The sequence below is a fragment of the Coloeus monedula genome, assembly GCF_965178545.1.
Source record: "Coloeus monedula genome assembly, chromosome: 9".
NCBI classification, from domain to species: Eukaryota; Metazoa; Chordata; class Aves; order Passeriformes; family Corvidae; genus Coloeus; species Coloeus monedula.
The window spans coordinates 12,744,800-12,764,453 of record NC_138789.1 but is presented as its reverse complement, the minus strand read 5'-3'; the positions used below and the strand labels follow the sequence as shown (position 1 = coordinate 12,764,453).

The 19,654-nt window shown below is 43.9% G+C and overlaps 1 protein-coding gene across 1 annotated transcript; it reads left to right on the top strand.

The window, feature by feature from the left end:
* Positions 1-123: 123 nt before the first annotated feature.
* On the top strand, positions 124-4,122 carry S1PR1 (sphingosine-1-phosphate receptor 1). The gene is made up of 2 exons (XM_082286937.1): positions 124-188; positions 1,330-4,122. The coding sequence occupies exon 2, from the start codon at positions 1,462-1,464 to the stop codon at positions 2,599-2,601; it is 1,140 nt and encodes a 379-aa protein (XP_082143063.1). The 5' UTR covers positions 124-188; positions 1,330-1,461; the 3' UTR covers positions 2,602-4,122.
* Positions 4,123-19,654: the final 15,532 nt, after the last annotated feature.

Genomic DNA, 19,654 nt, shown 5'->3' with positions numbered 1-19,654 from the left:
GCGGTGCCTGGGCCGGGCTGGGCGTGCAGGTCCGTGCAGGGAGGAGACAGGGAATCGGAAACGGGGTGGAGAGTGGCAGCTGCAGAAAGAATAAAACCACCGAGCCCCTCAGCCCGCCCACCGGAGTTGCTCCGCGGGCACGCAAGATGTGCGGGGCCGGTCTGGGCTCCGCGTCGCGCCTGAGCGAGGTAAGGCTCGCAGTCCCCCCAGCGCTGCAGTCCCCGCTCGGCGCGACCCCCGGGGCTACGAAACAAAAAAGAAGGGGTGGGGAGGAGGCTGCCCGGACCCCGGCGTGCCCGGCTGGGTGCCGCGTCCGGCGGAGGCAGTGCGGGACGCGAGCCGCGCGCGCTGGAGACCGAAGCGGAGCAGGAGCGGTGCGGATTGGAACCCGGGAGTAGAGCAGGGACCTGAACCCACTGGCCTCGCACCTCTTGCTGTGCCCCGCGTAGGCTGCAGTTTAACAAATCTGCCTGTTCTTCTTTCCTTGAGTGATATTATGGGTTTAATTCTTTTAAAATGTCCACTAAAAACCGTCATATGTAAAGGGAGTTTCCTCTGTATGTGTATTCCTTAATTATGCCCATTTCAAAAGCTTGCAATACTAGTTATTTAAATGCAAAGGGTTTTTTTGACATTCTTTGTTTCAGACCCATGGAATGGGCTTGCTCTTCAGCTTAATTACATATTTTTCTTGCTTTTCTAAACTTTATACTGCTGTGGGTTTTGTAAAGCATGTTCTCACTTGCATTTAGCAAGGGCACCCCTTACCTGTTTACAGCTTTGAGATGATCTCTTGTTTATATTTACACCAGTGAATTTATCACTGTTTGAGATGGCATCAGTAAGTTGCGTAACTACCCCTTTCCAAAGTGTATTCTGACTTTATTAATGGAGGAGAATACGGGTCTCTTGTCAAGTAATTTCTGTGTAGACTGTCTTACATTTGGAGTTAAATTTCATCAAGCAAGCCCTTTCCCTTTCTAAATCTCTGCTATTGTATTTCCTGCTGAAGAAAAAAGACTAGAACTAACTGCTGGGGAGCTTTGAGATCTTTTGTGTTGGAAGAAGTCCAGTAATGCAGTCCTTGCTGACTCCAACTTGTTCAGTTCTGCGTGACAGAACTTTTTTTGTCCTACTACCTTTATCTATTGAATATGCCTAACCACCTTTTAAATGTATTTTACCAGCTGAATGAAACTGATTCACATGTGAATATATTTATGACTGTGATGCACAGTTAAGCTAGCCGATTATCTTAAGCCCTTTAGCATTTGCTACACTGTTTGTCTTCCTTCTTTTAACTCTGGGTTTTGTGCCTGTTGTTCTCAGGGCTTCAGTTTCTGAGGCTGTGCAGCAGTGCCGGGCAGGCTGTGGCACCAAGGAGCTGCAGGGCAGCCACCGGGTTTGCGGTCGGCGTCACCGTCCGGTGGCCGCTGGGGGTGCAGTCCCCAGCCGGGCACCATGAACTCCGGCACCACTGCCCCGCAGAAGGTCACCAGCAACCCCACCAACACTGATGTCAACTATGTCATCAAAGAGCATTATAATTATACGGGAAAGCTAAATGAGAGTGTGGACACTGGAATTAAAGTGACGTCGGTGGTTTTTATCATCATTTGCTGCTTTATAATCTTAGAGAACATTTTTGTCTTGCTAACCATCTGGAAAACCAAGAAGTTTCACAGACCCATGTACTATTTCATTGGGAACTTGGCTCTTTCAGACTTGCTGGCTGGTGTGGCTTACACTGCCAACCTCCTGCTATCTGGACACAAAACCTACAGTCTGACCCCCAACCAGTGGTTTGTAAGAGAAGGCACCATGTTTGTTGCCTTGTCAGCTTCTGTGTTCAGCTTGTTGGCCATTGCCATTGAGAGATACATCACCATGCTGAAGATGAAACTCCACAATGGCAGCAACAGCTTCCGCTCCTTCTTGCTGATCAGTGCGTGCTGGGTCATCTCTGCGATCCTAGGGGGACTCCCGATCATGGGCTGGAACTGCAAGAACCTCTTGTCCAACTGCTCCACCGTGCTGCCTCTCTACCACAAGCACTATATTCTCTTTTGCACAACCGTTTTCACTGGCCTTTTGTTATCTATTGTTGTCCTCTATTGCAGGATCTACTCCATGGTGAGGACTAGGAGCCGCAGGCTGACATTTCGGAAAAACATTACCAAAGCTACTAGGAGCTCAGAAAAGTCACTAGCCTTGCTCAAGACAGTGATCATAGTCCTGAGTGTCTTCATTGCCTGCTGGGCTCCTCTGTTCATCTTGCTTTTACTGGATGTGGGGTGCAAAGTGAAGTCCTGCCCAATCCTCTATAAAGCAGAGTATTTCTTAGTACTGGCTGTGCTCAATTCAGCCACGAACCCTATCATCTACACCTTGACAAACAAAGAGATGCGCAGGGCTTTCATCAAGATTTTGTGCTGCTGCAAATGTCCCCCAGCAGATTCTGGGACCAAATTCAAACGGCCAATCATTGGGGGGATGGAGTTCAGCCGGAGTAAGTCTGACAACTCCTCACACCCACAGAAGGAGGACGGTGACCATCCTGAAACCATCATGTCTTCAGGCAATGTTACCTCATCTTCTTAGGAGTAACCATGGGGGTGTATTTCAGAGCCTTCCTCTGAAATCAGGGAGCTGGGACGCCTCCTGCTCACAGCAGCAGTGTTGGGCTGAGTGAGCAAGTAGCATTAGTTCTAATGAGGCAAACGGTGCACTTGCGAGGCTGGAGTTCAAGAAATGGGACAGACTGTTCTGGCTTGAAAATCTTTTTCCCTGGAGCATGTTTTGTCTTTGCACTGAGGCAGCTCAGGATTGTCAGGCGCATTCATATCCTGAAATCTCCTTAGTAACTCTGAAAGACTGATGCCTTGGTGAAATGATGCCTGGTGTGTGTGAGAGAGAGAGAGAGGGGGAGGAGGGAAAGGGAGAATGAATCTTTTTTTTTCCCCTGTGAGAAGAATGTGAAGTTTTTTCTCTTCACAGCAAACCACTGACACAAAGATCTTTCTGTACTGAATTTAGTGGTGGCCCTGGTATCGTTGGTAAGAAGTGTGTTTGTTTAGCACATAACATGGAAAGAGATCACACAAATACAACTTAGACCACATACAACCATAATTGGCATAATTTTGCAGAGCTTTTAGCTATGTCATAAGGTTGTATTTGCAGAGTCCAAAGCTCTTGGGGTTTTACTTAGCAAGATCATAGCTGTGAATTTTTGCTGTCAGTCTGTATTACATTTGAAGACCATGAGCTAGATTCTGCAGTTACTTTCACCTGTACAATTCCACTGGCTGCGTCAGATTTAATGGAGTAGCTCAGAACGGCATTTGGCCCCATATTTTGATTGCCTTCTTATTCTATAGCATTAAATACACAGCATTATCGTGACAAATGCAAGGTAGAATTAAACAGCATTTCTCTTCAAGATGACTGAAAGTCTACATAAGAGTAAAAAATACTATTGGCAACAGTAGGATTTTTGCCTAAGTAAGAAGAGCTAAAAACTGAAGGTGTATTTCAGTGTCAGGTTCACAGTCTTTCCAAAAGTAAGGATCAGTTGGAAAATCAGAAGAGTATGTCGGGTTTCAGAAAAAGAAAAAGAAAGTTGAAGTGAAATGACTATAGATAAATGCACTTCCATAACAAAATGCAATACATTTTGGCACATTTTATTAATGTTTATAATTTCAGCAAAGATGTCTGTATTTTATCATGGAAGAAGTACCTGTCATTAAGTTGAATGTATTTGTTTTACAGCATCATTTTTACTTCTCTGTTTTTCTAACCTGTGCTAATGGAGTTGAATGTGTACAATGTAAATAAGATAAAGGAGTTTTCATGCGCCTAGAGTATTACTATAACAAGTGGTATATCTGGGATAGCTGAGAGCAACTGACTGATCTGCAGTCATCGGCAACTCCTAGGACTGGTATTTTGTAAAGAAAATGTACTGCCTTTGTAGTAAAATTTCCAGTGCAATTAAACTGTTGGGTTTTTTTTTTTCTGGTTTAAAAAATAGTATTTAAAATGTTTCTGACTTTTATTGTTCAATTTGCACATAGCTTTATTGACTTCTAAACATTAATAAACTGATTTTTTAAATGATTCTTTTATCAGATTACTAGCAGTTTTGTACTGTTGTGGTGGTTTCATGCCAGGTGTGATTTCCTGTTGACAGAAGTCAGTGAAAGAATTCCTTGATTTTAGTACATACTGGGATTAAGTAAATTCTGTGGGGACATAATGTGTAATGTCACAGGATCATGTAAAATACAAAATGAATTTTGAACTGTAACTTTTTTTGTCAGCATGTACTGTATGGCTGAAATGCCACCAGAAGAATCTCTACAGTAGCAATCCTCCTCTGACAGCCAGTGAAGTACAAACAGGAGGAAAACAAGCTGCCTGCCAGTTTTACCTTGACTGCCTCGAGTAGAAAAGTGAAGTAATTCACTTGTATCACCAATATAATTTGTAAATTCAATTCTTAGCTTATTGCAAACATCAGGGAAGTTTATGAAACACAGCATGATGGCCTCAACTGCGCAAGTGCTGCAGCTCCACTGGGGCTGCCAGCGAAGACCACGGCAGTGTAGCTGAATGGGTACTGCATTACTTCTTCCAAAGGTTTGACTTCCTTTCTTGGGGCTGTTCCCTCTCAGTATTACTTTTAAGTTCCATGGAGCTCATACAGGATGCAGTCGGAGTGTGAAGATAAACCTCACCTTCTCGTACTGTATGTCATCGCTGTGCAGGGTTTACTGTGGGAAATGAGAGCCTACTCACTGAGGAAGGCTCTGGTTCATAACCTCACTTCCTGAAGGAAATTCCAAAAATGCCCTGAAGACAAAAGAGTGGAAACAGGCTGGAATTTCTCTCCATCTGTCTGCCTGTACGGAAGGAATGATTTCATGTGTGCTCACTTCCTAGCCTTTTAGTTAGTGACCTGAGCAGGGCTGGAAAAAACGTCAAATCCGTATTTGTGCACAAGATAAAATGTCTCTTGGCTCAGGCCTTCATTTGGGCAGGGATGGTATACCCTGGGTGCTGACAGTCATGAGAGAAAGCACTGCTTTGTCACAGGGATATAGTCACTTCTGTACAGAGCACCAAAACTGTACAAACCATGAAAGTCCAAGTTAAACCCTCATGCTACCAGTGAGTAAATAAAGGCAATGTATGGGGATGAGGCAATGCATGGGGACATCTGAGTTTGTTAGGGGTGTTTTTATCCAAGGGACAGGAGCCCTTCTGCTCCTGCAGCCTTACAGGCATTAAGGTTGTTTGCCCCACACATCTGAGGTCCTGTGACAAGGGCTGAGCTGTGTCATCCCAGATTGTGCCACTGACCCCTTGTGACAACCGCCCTGTATCTGCACTGGGAGCTGATAGCCCACAGGTGAGTCACTTCCCTTTGCCGATGTTTCTGTATCCCTTTCTTATCTGTCTCATCTAAGCACTGTGGGCCTGTGTGGAAAATGACAGTTTCCCCTATGGAGGTGACTGCATGATGGGAGCCCAGTTCTGGGAGGGAACTCAAAGACCTACGTAATTTCACGCAATAAAAAATATGCACGCACCAGAGTGTGGCCCTGGGCCATGGGAAGCATTTCCTACACTCCTGGTCATGATGACTGAAATCTGCTTCCTCCACAGACACGCCACATCTATGCATGGAGACAAGATTTGGACAAGCGACAACAACTGTAATAAACCAGTAAAATTAATAACAGTAAGGGTTCCTGCTGTGAAAAAAAATAAAAAGGCCATTTTGTCCTGCTCCTTGGGGGGAACCCTGCAGCTCCTCAGTCATGGCCCCGCGTTCCCATACACCAGCAGATTAGGCCAGAGGTACAGCGCAATTTGAGGACACAGTGTACAAAGCACCCTTCCAAGCCCTGGCCTGCCTTCTGTGTGCATGGAAAGAGCATGCAGCTTTGTCCTCATGATGGCTGTGTGACAAACAGGCAGAGAAAATGATCTGAGAACTGAAAAGGTGCATTATACCAAATGTCTATGTGAAATAGAATGGCCTGAATTATTTGGAGCAACCTGGTCCTTTGATGTTTGTTCTTTTTCTTAGCTGTTCTTCCAGTAATAGCAAGGAAGCAAGGAATACAACAGGGACAGAAAATTAGCATAAAATCTGTCTGTTACTTCCCTGGCAACTCCCTGTCTAGGTGTTCCTGTGTGAGAGCCAGGTATAGCAGGGTTTATATTGAGCAAGAGAGGGGCTGTAGCCAGGATGCCCCACAGACTGCTCAGCAGGAACTAACCTTGAGCATGCTGTACACCACAGCCTGCCAGGACTAAAACTAGGGAACAGAAAAGTGTAAAAATACTGTTATCCATCCTTTTCTTACCCTGTCACCTAAGAAATACAGGGATTGCCCAACTGTAACATTTCTTAGTTCCTAATCTGGCCTGCAAGATCTCAATACTGGTTGCATTTTGTATGGGCTGAGGTATTATCAGATGTTGTAAAAAGGGTCAAACTGACAAAGCATTCAAAAACATGGATATGCAAACCAGAGCTATGTAACCTGCTCAGCTCTGAAATGCTGGAAATTCCCCAAGGTTCTGAAGTTTGCCAGGAAGACATCTATTGTATTTCAATAATTCCCCATACTGTTTTGTTGGGGTTTTTTCTTTTGAAAATGAAATTAACAGAGCTCCCCAAACCTGTTCTGTACTGCCAGATCTCTTACTCTGCTGAAAAACCCTACACAGGGAGCAAAGCGGGAAGTGTTTCCTTGCACTTGGAGTTTCCGTGCTACTTTCATGAGACAAAAAGGCAGGAAATCCCATCAGCCACACCCAGGAATACTCCAGCATGGAAAAGTCCTTATAAAGCAGAGCTCACAAAGCTCTGTCAACCCTCTGTGAACCTTCCACTGAGCCTGGGGTAGCAGTCACATAATGGAAAACTGATACAAAGGCTAATATTTATTTTGAACTTTCGTGAATGATTGCTTGGAGAAGACCCATATTTAGGTGCACGGTACAATGACTGTACATAAAAATGGCTCGTCAGAAACGTGTGTGACCCAAGCCACATTAAATATTAAGATGTGTCTGTAGCAATTGCAGTGTTTATTCAGAATGACTCGACTCAGCTAAAAGTGGGATTAAAATACTGAATGCACAGCTTTGAAAACAAATGGACATTTGGAAAACACGGGGTAGAGGGAAATCACCCAATAAATACTGGGTTAAAATCATTGGCTGGGCTTTGTGAAATCATGGATGAAAACTGTTTCACTACCTGGGAAAAATCTGGTGTGAACCACAGCTGACAGCTGACACTTACAGGTCCTGACCTGAGCTGTCTGCTAAAGGTAGTTTTGCTCTCTTAAACACAGAAACACTTGGCATAAACCAAGACTTCTTGACTTAGCAGCACAGTGGTGTAAATTGCTGGAATACTGTCTCAGACACATTCTTGCCCACACTGAGCAGCTAGAGCTGAATAATATGAAGGTGAGGGTGTGAATTACTTTAAACAATAGAAATAGAATTTATATGGTTACACAGAATATGTAGTAACAATTTTCATTATGTAAAAATTGTATTTGGCACAAGACTGTGATTGAGAGTATATGGGAGAACAGGTTTCAAGGACAATTTGGGATTGTTGGGGGAGGGAGCTGGACTACAGTGTGATATTTTCCACTTGAAATGAAAGAATCCTCTGTGCTAATGCAGACAAAAAGCTGAGGATTTTGAGGATTTTCACTTGTGAACTCTATCCTTAGATCTGTAATTGTTTCCTGAGCAACTCTGGGCAAGGTCTCGTGAACCCTCCCACATAGAGATATGTATAATAGACACACAGGGATGTTTACAAGTGAATACTTCGAATTTTGTGGCACTGTTCAAAGAGCTGGTATCTGTGGCATTTTGAATAAGGGGGAGAGTTTGCCAGGTCAATTATTACCCAGCTACTTGCAGTATTTCCTTGTGCTTTGATGAGCTGGATGCTGCTGTATCAGTTACTCTAAGGTGGAAGAAAAAAAAATTCTACCAACATGTGCAACTCTATCCTCGTGTTTGGGAAAAGGATGAAGATGTTAGCTGGAAAAGACATTCTGATGAAGTGCTGAAAAACAACTCACCACAGCCTGCACTGTTATCTTTCTTGCTTTCAGGCAAGACACAACTATGGTCTAACGATTTCTGCTAATCTGGTGACCACTTTGATGCCTGCTGCACAAGGAATCCATGTAAGCCATTTCCCAAACATCAGGCACTTTAATATGTTTTTTATTTCCATCACAACTCCCACTTCTACTGCTGGTTTAGACACAAGATAAGAAATTGCTTGCAGCTAGTGCGTATTTTCTCTCTCTGATCAGGGTTATATGATCCATGCACCTTTTGAACAAATGCTTTATGTTGGCACAGAGACATTACTTCAAAGCAGCCTACAACTCTGTTCCAAAAAGTGTAACAACATTTTTTTCCCCGCTGTTCTCAGAAATTCAATACATTTTGCATTTTATCAGCTCTCTTACTGTTTTTGTATGTCATATTGCAAACGTTGTTTAAGGAAATCTTACAGATTAACCTTCCTCTCAGAGACTGTCCATTTCCCAAGCAAAAATATTTGAATTTTATTTTTCTAATAACATAGGTGTGAGAAAGAGAACTTGTTTGCACAACTAAGGTGATAGTGAAGGAACAGTGACTATTTCAACTTGAAATGGTTCATCAGTGAATGTGGCTCTAGTCAGAACGATTTAATGATACAGGGTGAAGTTTTTCTTTTCACTAAACTTGCTGAAAAATGCAGAAGCATTAAAGAGGGTTCAGAGGACAACAAAGCAAGGCGCTTTAATAGGATGAACTAACATAAAAGGCTCAGTGAGCAAAGCCTTTTCTCACCACATCGGCGAGAATGGGGAAACACAATACTCAGCCCAGCAGCTACGCTATGGAAGTATGCTGGGTGGTACAGAAAGAAAACTTTTTAAAGCTCCAGACAAAAAGCAGTCTGTCTATAGAAACCAGAACCAGTTAAAACATGTGAAGTATTTTAGAGTATTTTCAGAGTATTTTGATGTTTGAAGATTCAAAGTACCTCAGTTATTTCAGAATAAAATTAAGGGTGGTTGGTTTTTATTGTTATTTCATTTAAGAAGCACAACTCCTGCACTTGAGTACGGGCTCTTTCCTGCGGCACCCGCAGTCACACCCCACCGCCCTCCAGCTCCGAACACACCGCCCGGGGCCGGGAACGGCGGCTCCCAGCCCTCCGAATTAGGCCAGCAGCGGCTCCGAGGGGCACGTTCGGAGGCGAACACCACCCTCCCTTCCTCTCCAGGCCCCTTTCGAGGCCACCGAGACGGTTCCCGCTGCCCTCGCCCCCGGGCCCCTTCCTGCGTGCCGTTCCTGCGCTCCCCACGGTTTTCCTGCCGGCCCGGCGCTTCCTGCGCCGCGTTTCCCTTCCCCAGCGCTTCCCGGCGCTGTCTGGGGCTGGGGCCGCGCGGAGCCCCGAGCCACAGCGCGGGAACCGCAGCCACCCCCGAACCGACAGGACAAACCAACCCGAACAGACAGAAAAAGCACTTAAAAGCGCTTTTATCTTGGTGATAAGCACAAGAACAGAAAGCTGTGACGGGGAGAAGTTTAAAGGGTCTCGCAGAAGTTAAAGGCTGCCCCGTTCTGCGGGCGCGCTGCTGCAGCTGCAGCCCCCGCGCCTCTCAGCCCTCGAAAGGCTTCAGCAGCGCCTCAGAGACCGAGAAACGCCGCCCGGCTCCGCCAGTGCCGGGTTACGCAGCGGGTGTTAAGCCCAAGCCCAAAAGCTGAGAAAGGTGAGAAGCCAAGCGCGGCAGCTATAAAGCTAGCCAGGCTATCTCAGAAACAGTGTTTTCATTGGTGCTTAAGTACTTAAGTCTATTTACTGCAGAGTATTTCACAGGAGCACCAAATCACCCCCTTCAGAGCAGCCTTTGAGGCGCGGCGAGCAGCCGGGCCGAGCCCGCTCCCCTCAGGCCGAGCGAGGGACCCCCTGCCGAGGACACCTCCAGCCCCCGGGCAGCCTCTCCTCCTGCCGGCAAGGGGGAGCTTTGTGGCAATGTGAAAACAACCAGAAGTCCTTTCTCTTCTCCTGTCCTTCTCTTGTCTTTTTTCTTACACCCCCTTCCCCCATCCCGCCCTCCCCCCCTCCCCCCGAAGTGTACTGCTGGTCTAGGATTGTTTGTGAAAGGATTTTTGTTGAAAGCTCGAGTTCTTTTTCACTCGGCTGAAGCAGCACTAGCTCAGCCGCTGGCCGGGGGAGGCGGTGGGGCCGAGGCCGTGCCCAGGGGGTCCCCAGCCCCGCCAGCTCGGGTGTAGCTCAGCGTGGGCGCTGCTCCCTCCCCCGAGGCGTGGGGCAGTGCGGGGAAACCCGCGGGCCGGGGGCGGGCAGGGCTGAGGCCCAGCGCAGGGAGCCTCGCTAAGGCAGGGAAGGGTCTCTCGGGCATTGTGTCCAAGAGAAAGGAAGACCTCTGGTCTAGCTTGATTTGTCCCCTCACATTATGGGGGGCTGTAGTATTTGTGTGGGAGCGGTATAGATTTACAGTGTTGTGGTGTGTATGTGTGCTCGTGTAAGTATTTGTGGCTACAGGACAATTGCCCTGCTGAAGTGCAGGCAGAGTAGATGCTATTTGAAATTAAAGCCCAGACTAGTGAAGTCTTGGTAGTTACAGTTTAATTACAAATTCATTAAGCACACGTGCAAAAGCTGAGGCACAGATCATAGCCAATGTGTTTATTTCAGTTTTGCCTTTACTGTGGTCCTTCAAACTTACCTGAGTGTTATCTTGATCCACCTGTGGGCAGCCTTCTGGGAACAGGTTACTGAAGATGCAAGACACAGAACAGGCTGGTACTACCCCAGCCTGACACCTTGGGAGTTATGATACAAATTAATGCTTGCTCAGAGAGAGGACCCAGCTTTCTCACGCAGGTTATCAAGCAACCTTCACACTGGCCTTTGTTGATCTTGTGTGCATTTATGCAGATACTTCGTTGACAAAATAACCATTGTTTTGACGTTCCTTCTTGAAAAAGTTTCCTTGGGACTGGTTTGTTTAATCAAATAAATTATTTGTAGGTATAGAAAGGACTTCAAACAAACGAAGTCACGCAGGTACACTGGAGAAAGTGTAAGTATTCTTAGAAGTCATGCTTTCTGTCCTGTTTGACTGTGTCCCTGCATGATGTGAGGCTAATATGGCTCTGATCTACACTTGTCTTCAGAGCAAAGTGGAACAAATAGCAAAGCATTTTTAGCTGTAAAGGCATTTTGTGCCACTTGCAGCCTCAGCCTTGTGTGTGGCCTCTACTCTCTTTCTGTTATGGGAAATCAACGTAATAAAACTGCTCCTTCCCTTCTAAGTGAGTGTCATTGTTATAATACAATGAGTCAGGAAAGAAACAATATTAACTTCAAAATAATGGCAGTCAGAACTCACCAGCACGAGTTCTCCCTCCTTCCGTCAATCAACTGGAATGCCTTAACTGTGTTTCCTCATTGTGATCAGAATTTGGCAATAATTTAATGAAACCGAAAGTGGAAAAGTTCCCACAAATCAGAAGTGGGATTTTCACTGATAAAATTGCAGGCATGAGACCTCTTATTCAGAGTCAGGGAACTGAAAAAAGCATGTCTCCTGTGAGCATTGCTTGGGTACATCAAGCAGGTGTGCCAGGGTTTTGGAAGTAATATAACTTGAACATGTTCTGAGTCTTTATGACACTTAAAAAGCTTGAAAAACTTGCACATTCAGGCAATACTGTAATCCCTACATTTTGTTGGGTTATAGGTGTGGAAAGGATGTCAAAAAATGAACTTCTTACGTTAAGAGAGAAACCAACATGTCTTAGGTTTCTGCTCAGTCCTTTTCTAGGGTGGCTAGCTGCTGAGCTGGCTTTGGTTCTGATTGTGACCCTCTTTGGCTCACGGCGTGCTGGCCTGGAAATACTGCGTAAGTTGACTGCCCCTAGAGGTTGTTTGTACTCTGCCATTAGCCCTGCTGTTAGACTTGGAATTTTAGACAAAGGTGGAGGTTGTGGAGCATAAATAAGTCCTGCAAATGAAATAAATTTTTGGTCTAACAGAGATGGTCACAAACATAATTCATAAGGGGTTCATGAGCAGATTTCCCATGCTGTCAGGATGATACCAGGGGTGCAGTCACTCTCACACATATTGTATGTTACTGCTGTGTCCATTACAAAGAAATGTCTGGCCTGTTTGACTAGTTGTGGTTGAGGTACAGCAGTTTCTGTCGCTGATGATATATGAAAGGAGAACGTAAACACTGTCATTAGCCTTTGACTCCCCGTTCTGGGTGGCTGTGTGTGCGTTTGCATTTCAGTTAAACGAGCTTGATCCGGAGTGTGATTTAGGAAAGAGGCTTGGACTTTCGTCTGCCTTGATCCCAGCAATCTCTAAAATGCTGCTGCAGTATCTGGTGAATTTATTAGTTGGCAAAGATGAAGTTTGAAGAGTAAGTTAGATGAAAAGCAAAAGAAGACCAGAAGAACAGGCTGCCCTTCTTCTTTCCATTTGTAGCTACACGTTTCTGGAGGTTTGTGTTTGAATTTAATTTACCTTTCACATGGAAGGTATGTCAAGTGCGGACACGTCTCCTTTGTGCTTTGACCTGGTCAGCTGAGCCTGAATGCTGTAAAGCTGGGTAACCACAGGGCAACCTAAGCTAATGTACTATATTTTCTGTGGCTTACAAGTTTCAGCAGTGCTAACATGGATAGCTGCTGTCTGGACTTGATTTGTCTTTCATCCTTCCAGCCCTAGATACTCTAATTTATCTGCCCCCAGGCATGCAGATGTACCCAAAGCTGTTTTGATTGCAGAGGCATTACTACAGTTCCGTTTGTGGTTTCTCTGTGAATTTCAAAAGCAAGCTTTTATATGTAAAGTTCTAGGGAAGTTGAAATTAGACTGTTTACTTGTCTTTTCTGGACAAGGATAAAAGTTCATATGTTTTGTCTTGCTTTTCATAAGTATTTATTTTGTTGGTTTGGTTGGGTTTTTTAAAGCAGCTCAGGTGTCATCCCATTATTCTGTGTTCACAAGGACTGTCACAGGACTCTGCTGATTGGTCTCTAAAAGGCACTTTTGGTTAGTCTTTGTTATTACACAACAGTTAATTAGCAATGGGAATATGAATGGAAAGCATCATAAAGCAGAAGGGACACTGCAAGAGTAGTGCAAGGATGATACTCATTTGATGCAGAGACTACACTCAGATCAAATTTGTTCTTTGTACTAGGTGATGGAGGTTCCATCAAAGTTGATAGAAGTTCAGCCCATTTAGACAAGGCTTGCATCTGACCCTCTCAGTGATCACAGCCTAACACATTGGCACTGTCTCTGGGTCAGACTTTGGACTCTGGATGTCAGTGTAAGACTTACCATGAGTTTGGATGGAAGTGGTGTTGGAACTGTTGTGAAAAATAAATGATAGCTGCAGTTATTATTTTTTCCTCTGCTGCTCCTTGCATGCCATCTGCATTTTTGCTCTCCAGTGTGAAAGGGAAATCCGGCAGAGTTGATCACGCCTGTGAGTTTCAGAATGACAATCTGAGATGTTTAGAAAAACCAAACTTCAGCCCCACCCTGCCAGGCATAGTCAAATGTGTGGTTGGGCAAACTCAGACAGCCTGCATCAGCAAAAAATAAACAGTTTTTTTGCTCATTCTTGAGAATCCAGAATAGAGCAAAACAAGTGAATGGCAGCTGTGAAAAGGTCTATTTCTTTGCATGAAATGGAATTCATGTCATAGGCATAGAGGTATTTTGTGAAATAATATTTGTCCCAATTTACAGTACAGATCAAGCACTGCAAATGTTGGGCTCCGATCTCTGAAAGGGCTGGTGTTTAACAACTGAGTCGTGAGCTAACTCAGTTTCTTCTATCTCAGTTAACTTGCACTAAATCAAAAACCATAAAAGAAACAAAAGGTAAGTCCAGGTTGCTCACAGCTCCCACTGTGTAGGAGCTTAAACAGTTAACCAGAGTTTAGGAGGTGAAGTTGGAAGATTTTCCTGTGGGCCGAGGATCTGTACCTGTCTGTGCCAGATAGAGCTTTTCTGTCTCAAGCCTTCCCACATCATAAGAATAATGGAATTATCCACTTAAATACATTTTATTTTTCTTTAATCTCTCAAAATGTGCATCTTTGTTTGAAACTCCGGTTGTGGGAAAGATGAACCCCTTCAGAGTCCATTTTGGTTTTGCTCATTGTTAAACATAGGTGACTCCTGGACCCTGGCTACTATTTTTCTTTCAGTTTTTGGAACCTGCCTCTGCCTTTCCTGATTCTGCCAGGCATAGAAGGAGAAATAGGAAAAGTCTAGGAGAAATGAGCATTCCCATGGGGTTATAGTATGACTGGACACAGGGAAAACATCGTTGTGCATTCCATTGGGGATCAGTCAACATGATCTACAAACCTGTACATTATGAAACTTGCAATATCACAAAATCTTAGTTTTGCGTAAATTCATGTAAGAGAAAAGATGACAGAAAAGTAATCTAATATATTGTCGTACCTTTAACCATAATGAGTATAGAAAGTCATCCAAGAGACATTTTTAACTTGTTTTAATTATCTTTGTAGGTGAAGACTTCCAAGTTCTTTAGGCCATCTATTCTAGAACTTTGCTACCCTTACCACTAAAATCCCTAAAATTCTCTTTTTACAGTTTAAGCCCATCACTTCTTATTCTATCTACTTTGCCTATAGCAGTTAGTCTTCCATTTTGCAGCTGTGGAAAATTTTTATGTATTTAAAATCTGGCAGGCTGTCACCTCATTCTCTAGTCTTTAGGCTAACTTATGAAAGTAATCATTCCTCAAAGGTAATTTTTTTCTATACCTCCAGTGATTTTTATTTTTTCCCTCTGGACTCTCTTTAATTGAATAATACTCGATGTGAGCATGCATATAAATTTTTTAAGAATAAACTAAAAGGTCTTAGAGCTTTGAACGGAAAGCATCATGTACAGCAAGTAACAATGTCTATGTGAATACATCATGTTACTAGTTTTAAAAATGTCATTTAAAATTAATGAGAACGCCCCTTTTTAACAAACACTAGTGAAGAAAGTACAATTGTTCCAAAAGGCTGAAGACAAAGTCTGCTGCAGTCAAAAGCTGTTGTAAGTGTCAGCTTATATGAGTGAGAAACACTGGCTACTAATGGGGACAGTTTTTTAATAAAAGCAGGAGAAATGTTCCTTCCTGCATTTGGATTTGTCTACAGATGCTCTCTGAAATGGTTGTCTGGTTCTTCTTGGTACTTGCTAGTGAAAACTCATGGAATTCTGTGCTGATATAAAATGAATTTTCTCTCGTTTGGTACTTTGCTTGCAGTCTGTCACCTGTAAATATTGCAGAGAATTTGTTCAATCAACTTAGCATATGACATCTTAGCAAACAGGAACTTTTGCTCTTTTCATTGTTTTCTGCCCCAAAATCTAATTTAAACCCAGGTTCCTCTGTGACTGCTGAGGGCAATGGAATGTGTTTTCCCATGGATGTGTGTTCTGTGCCTGCCCAATGCAATCTTTCTACTGCCTTTATCTTTGTTATGGTCTTCTGACATCTCAGGATTCTGACAGCAACTGATCGATAGGGCTTCTCCAGGATTCAGCAACAGTGACAGGGCCGGGAAATCCCCCTGCTCCAGGATCTTCCTGTTCCTCCCACCTTCACCACCTGCCTGTGTTCACCCCCTGCTTCTTCTACCCTTACCTGCTTTTCGTTTTCCATTAAAAACTGCTCACTCTGAAGGGCAGAAGAGAGCTTCCAGGAGGAGATGCTTACAGCTTCAGTTTGGGGGAAAATAGAGGGGAAGTGCATTGCTATCCTGGAGGGGGGAAATGGTCCTACCCCAGCTGTTAATTTTCCCATGAGCCCGAAACAGCTGTCAACACACCTTTCCCCATTTCTGTTGTATTCCTGGTTTATCATTGCATTCCTCCTGTGTTCTGTCCAGAAGCAGTGCTTCGTTTGACCTTACTTAGATGCCAATCTACATACCCAGACAAAAAAAAGTCAGCCGTTGAGCCTGTGATTAGGTAATGTGTAATCAGGTAGCAAGTGATTAATTAGTTCACTTCCGAGTTAATATCGCTTACAGGTCATGGGTGCTTTAGTCAGAGTGCCTCAAACAAACTTTGCCGAGACTCTGGCTTGGCTTTCAGCCGCGCTGCGGGAGTCGAGGGAACCCGTGAGGGAGTGGAAGTGTCCCTGGATGCTTCCCAGCGCCCCTCGCTGGCTTCCAGCCGCGTGTGAGAGGGCGGGCGGGATGGATCGGGATGGATCCCGGTGCTGCCGGTCGCTCCCCGGGCGCGGCGCGACCGACACCTGGCGGCGGCGGCGGGAGCTGCGGCCGTGCCCCGCCGCGGGATGGACGCTTCTCCTCCTCCCGGTCCCTGAAATCCAGGGCTACCCGTGCTGCACACGCAAGGAATTTCGTAGCGCAATGACGTGATCCCGTGCGATATTTTGGTAAAGACAGAAGTGTGATACAAAATCAAATGTTTTCTGGGAAAGGATTTAAAATTAGATATCTAAAATAGGTAATAAAACGTCGTTTTTTATAGGAGAACTTTTTAGACTCAATGATATTTAACATTTCTGTTGTTCTGACTGCTCTGATTTAGTCAGAAGAAGATGGAGATGTGAACAGAAGAGAGGATGCTGTTACCAGATTTTTTGTAAGGCAATAGAAAAGTTGAGACAATAGTTTTTATAAATGACCTGTGGGGCTGGGACTGCAAATCTGTTTCTAGATTAGCCAGAATGTGCCACAATCTTATGGAATCTCATTGGAGACAGTAACTGCTGCAGATTCCTAGGATTTTTTAATGAAGACTCTGTATATGGTACCTAGATGCAGTACTAAACTTTTAAAAATACATGCATGAACTTTATGCCTCTATTAATGATATTTATCAGTATTGCTATAGGCCACTGTCTTCCTTGAAAACAAGTAATGTTCCCACTGGAAACAGTGAGAAATAGTGAAAGTGGCAATTTGTAATGAAATTATCTGAAATTACATTTGTCAGCTTCATCTTCTAGGAGAAAACAAAACAAAGCACAAAAATGCCCAGCCTAAAGCCATGTAGAAAAGTTATCAATTATCAACAAGCTGGTTTTAAATGTTACTTAGGTATACAAGTTAAATGAGATTTAAATACATAGAAGAGTTCTGCTACTCTTATTAAAACCAGGACAAAACCAGACCTGGAATCTTGTAATGGTTAACCTCAGTTACCTGATCTACAAATTAGCAAGGATGTAGGAGGCTGATTCAGTGTAAAAAGTCTTGTTGTTAACCTTATTACAGAACAAAGTCTTTTAAACTGGAGAACAACCTCTGCATAGGGAAAGATGCTAAAGGCAATGAGGGGAAGCATTTAAGATGTCAGATCTTAATCGGTTTTGAGGAGAACAAAATGTAGTCAGTGCAGATGTACAGCTGTACAAAATCCTTCTATCAGCACTGCAGATTTGAGGATTGTTGACATGTAACAATTGAAACCAAAAGGGGTACACTAAAATACTACCTGGAGAGTTTCAGAAAGAATGGCAATAAAGCTGGACTTGAGGTGTGATTTTGAGCCTGTCGGAGCACCCCGTGGAAGGTGTGACACTGGGTCAGTTGTTAGTCTGTGGTGAGACAAGGCTGGCTGATGGCTGGGAGACTCCATCCAGCTCTCCTCTGTCTCTGCAGCCTCTCCTGTTCCACCTTCCACAAACGGGAGGACTGGGGGCTGCTTGCCTGCTGTGCCTCCGCAGAGCTTCTGGCCTAGAAATAAGTTGCTGCTGCTTTCATATGGATGAAGGAGGGTTGGTGTCTTGAAACTGTTGTCTGTCTCTACCTACTAGAAATGCTGGAAAACACTGCAGTAATTACAGCCCCTACCTGAGAAATCTGAGACTCCACTGTTCTGACATTCTCTGGGAGGAGAGTAGATGCTATTTTGTCTGAGACCCTCTGTGTATGTACTCTTTAGTCTTTTAAAAACATTTATGTGTTAGTCCTTGATGTGTACGGCTTCTCTTCCCTGTGCTGAAACATGGAGACTGGCACACGCAGGGAGGTCAGGGAACGTCATAGGTTGCAATTAAAAAGGGGAAGCTTCAGCTGAACACCAGAAAAAAATTCTGCCTGTGAAAAGTATTCTGTAGTGAGCCCAACCTCCCCAGGGGAACAGGGGAAGCTCCATTCACTAGAGTATTTAAAACTACTGCAAAAGTCAAATAAATATGCAGTAGGAAGAGTTTTGCCTTGGCAATGAAACAGAACAGATGGCTTAGCAGATATCATCCATCCATAACATCTATGGTTTTGTCAGTAAGATGTTAAGTCTCTGGAAATATCCTGCACAGAGCTTGTGTCAACTGGAGCTGTATAAGCCATTACAGAAATCCATATCCCTCTGGGGTTTATTTTGTTTTCCTTTTAGAACAGCAGTAACAGTTAAAGTACAGGGCATGCACTGGAGGTAAGTAACTGGCTGGGATTAATGATGCTTGGTTCTGTGCTGTGCCATCAGTTTTTGTCAGCTGATCATGAATTGAAAGGGTACAACTTCTGCCATGATTACTTAACGTTTTTTTTTCTTCCCCTCCTGGATGCAGTCCAGCCTGTAAAACCTCCTATGATCACCTTGGTCCAAAAATAATCAGATCCAAAGTTGGATGCCTGTTGCTTTGTGTTTATGTAATTTCATTGTACCAGACATTCTTGGCAATAGCTTAGAAATGTACTGCTATAATAAACAGTAAGTATGTCACATCTTTGTTCTAAAGAATAAATCTGCACTGGATCCCAAATCCTCTGCTGAGCCTCACCCTAGGTGCTTTGAAACAGTTGTTAACCTGAAATACTTAATTTTGTTAGTGTTCATTTTTATGGCAAGACTTGAAAGCTTTACAGTGGAAGTTGGCCTGGTAGAGAATATGATGACAATATGGAATGCTTTTGCAAAATGCACCTATGTTTTCATACGTCTTATACTGTTATCATGCGATTATTTCATAAAGGCTACCTGGATGTAATGTTAAAGTTGTAAAGCCAAACACTCCAGAAGTCAGAAAGCCCCGAGTACCCCTTGCACCCCAGGGGAGCTTTAACTTTGACAAGTGGCTTCTGGGAAATCCCATCCTGGGTGTTGCAGCCTTGTCTGTAGCTGGTGTTTTTATGGTTTCGTTGTCTGGTATGAAGTGCTGGAATGTGCTTTGTGGGAGAAAATCCTCAGAAAATTCAACCACTAAAGTCCATTGCAATTTTGATGAATTAGCATTGGTGAAGGTTTGGGAAGGATTTAGTCAGGTTTTGGTGGTGACAAGGTCCAACAATAGTCTACTTCTCAGCTGGACCCATTTCAAAGGTAGACAAGTTAAAACTTCCCAGTGAGAGAGAAATTTGCAGTGATGAGAAGCACGTGATTTTGAGGTCCCTTGTGTTTGCTTTTGGTTTTGTTTTGGTTTTTTTTGGTTGGTTGGGCTTTCCTTTTTTTTCTTCTTCTTCCCCTCTCCCCCACAAAAAACCCCAATAAAAACCCAAAGCCAAACCCTTAGTCTGATGCAGACAGCTCAGTGGTAAA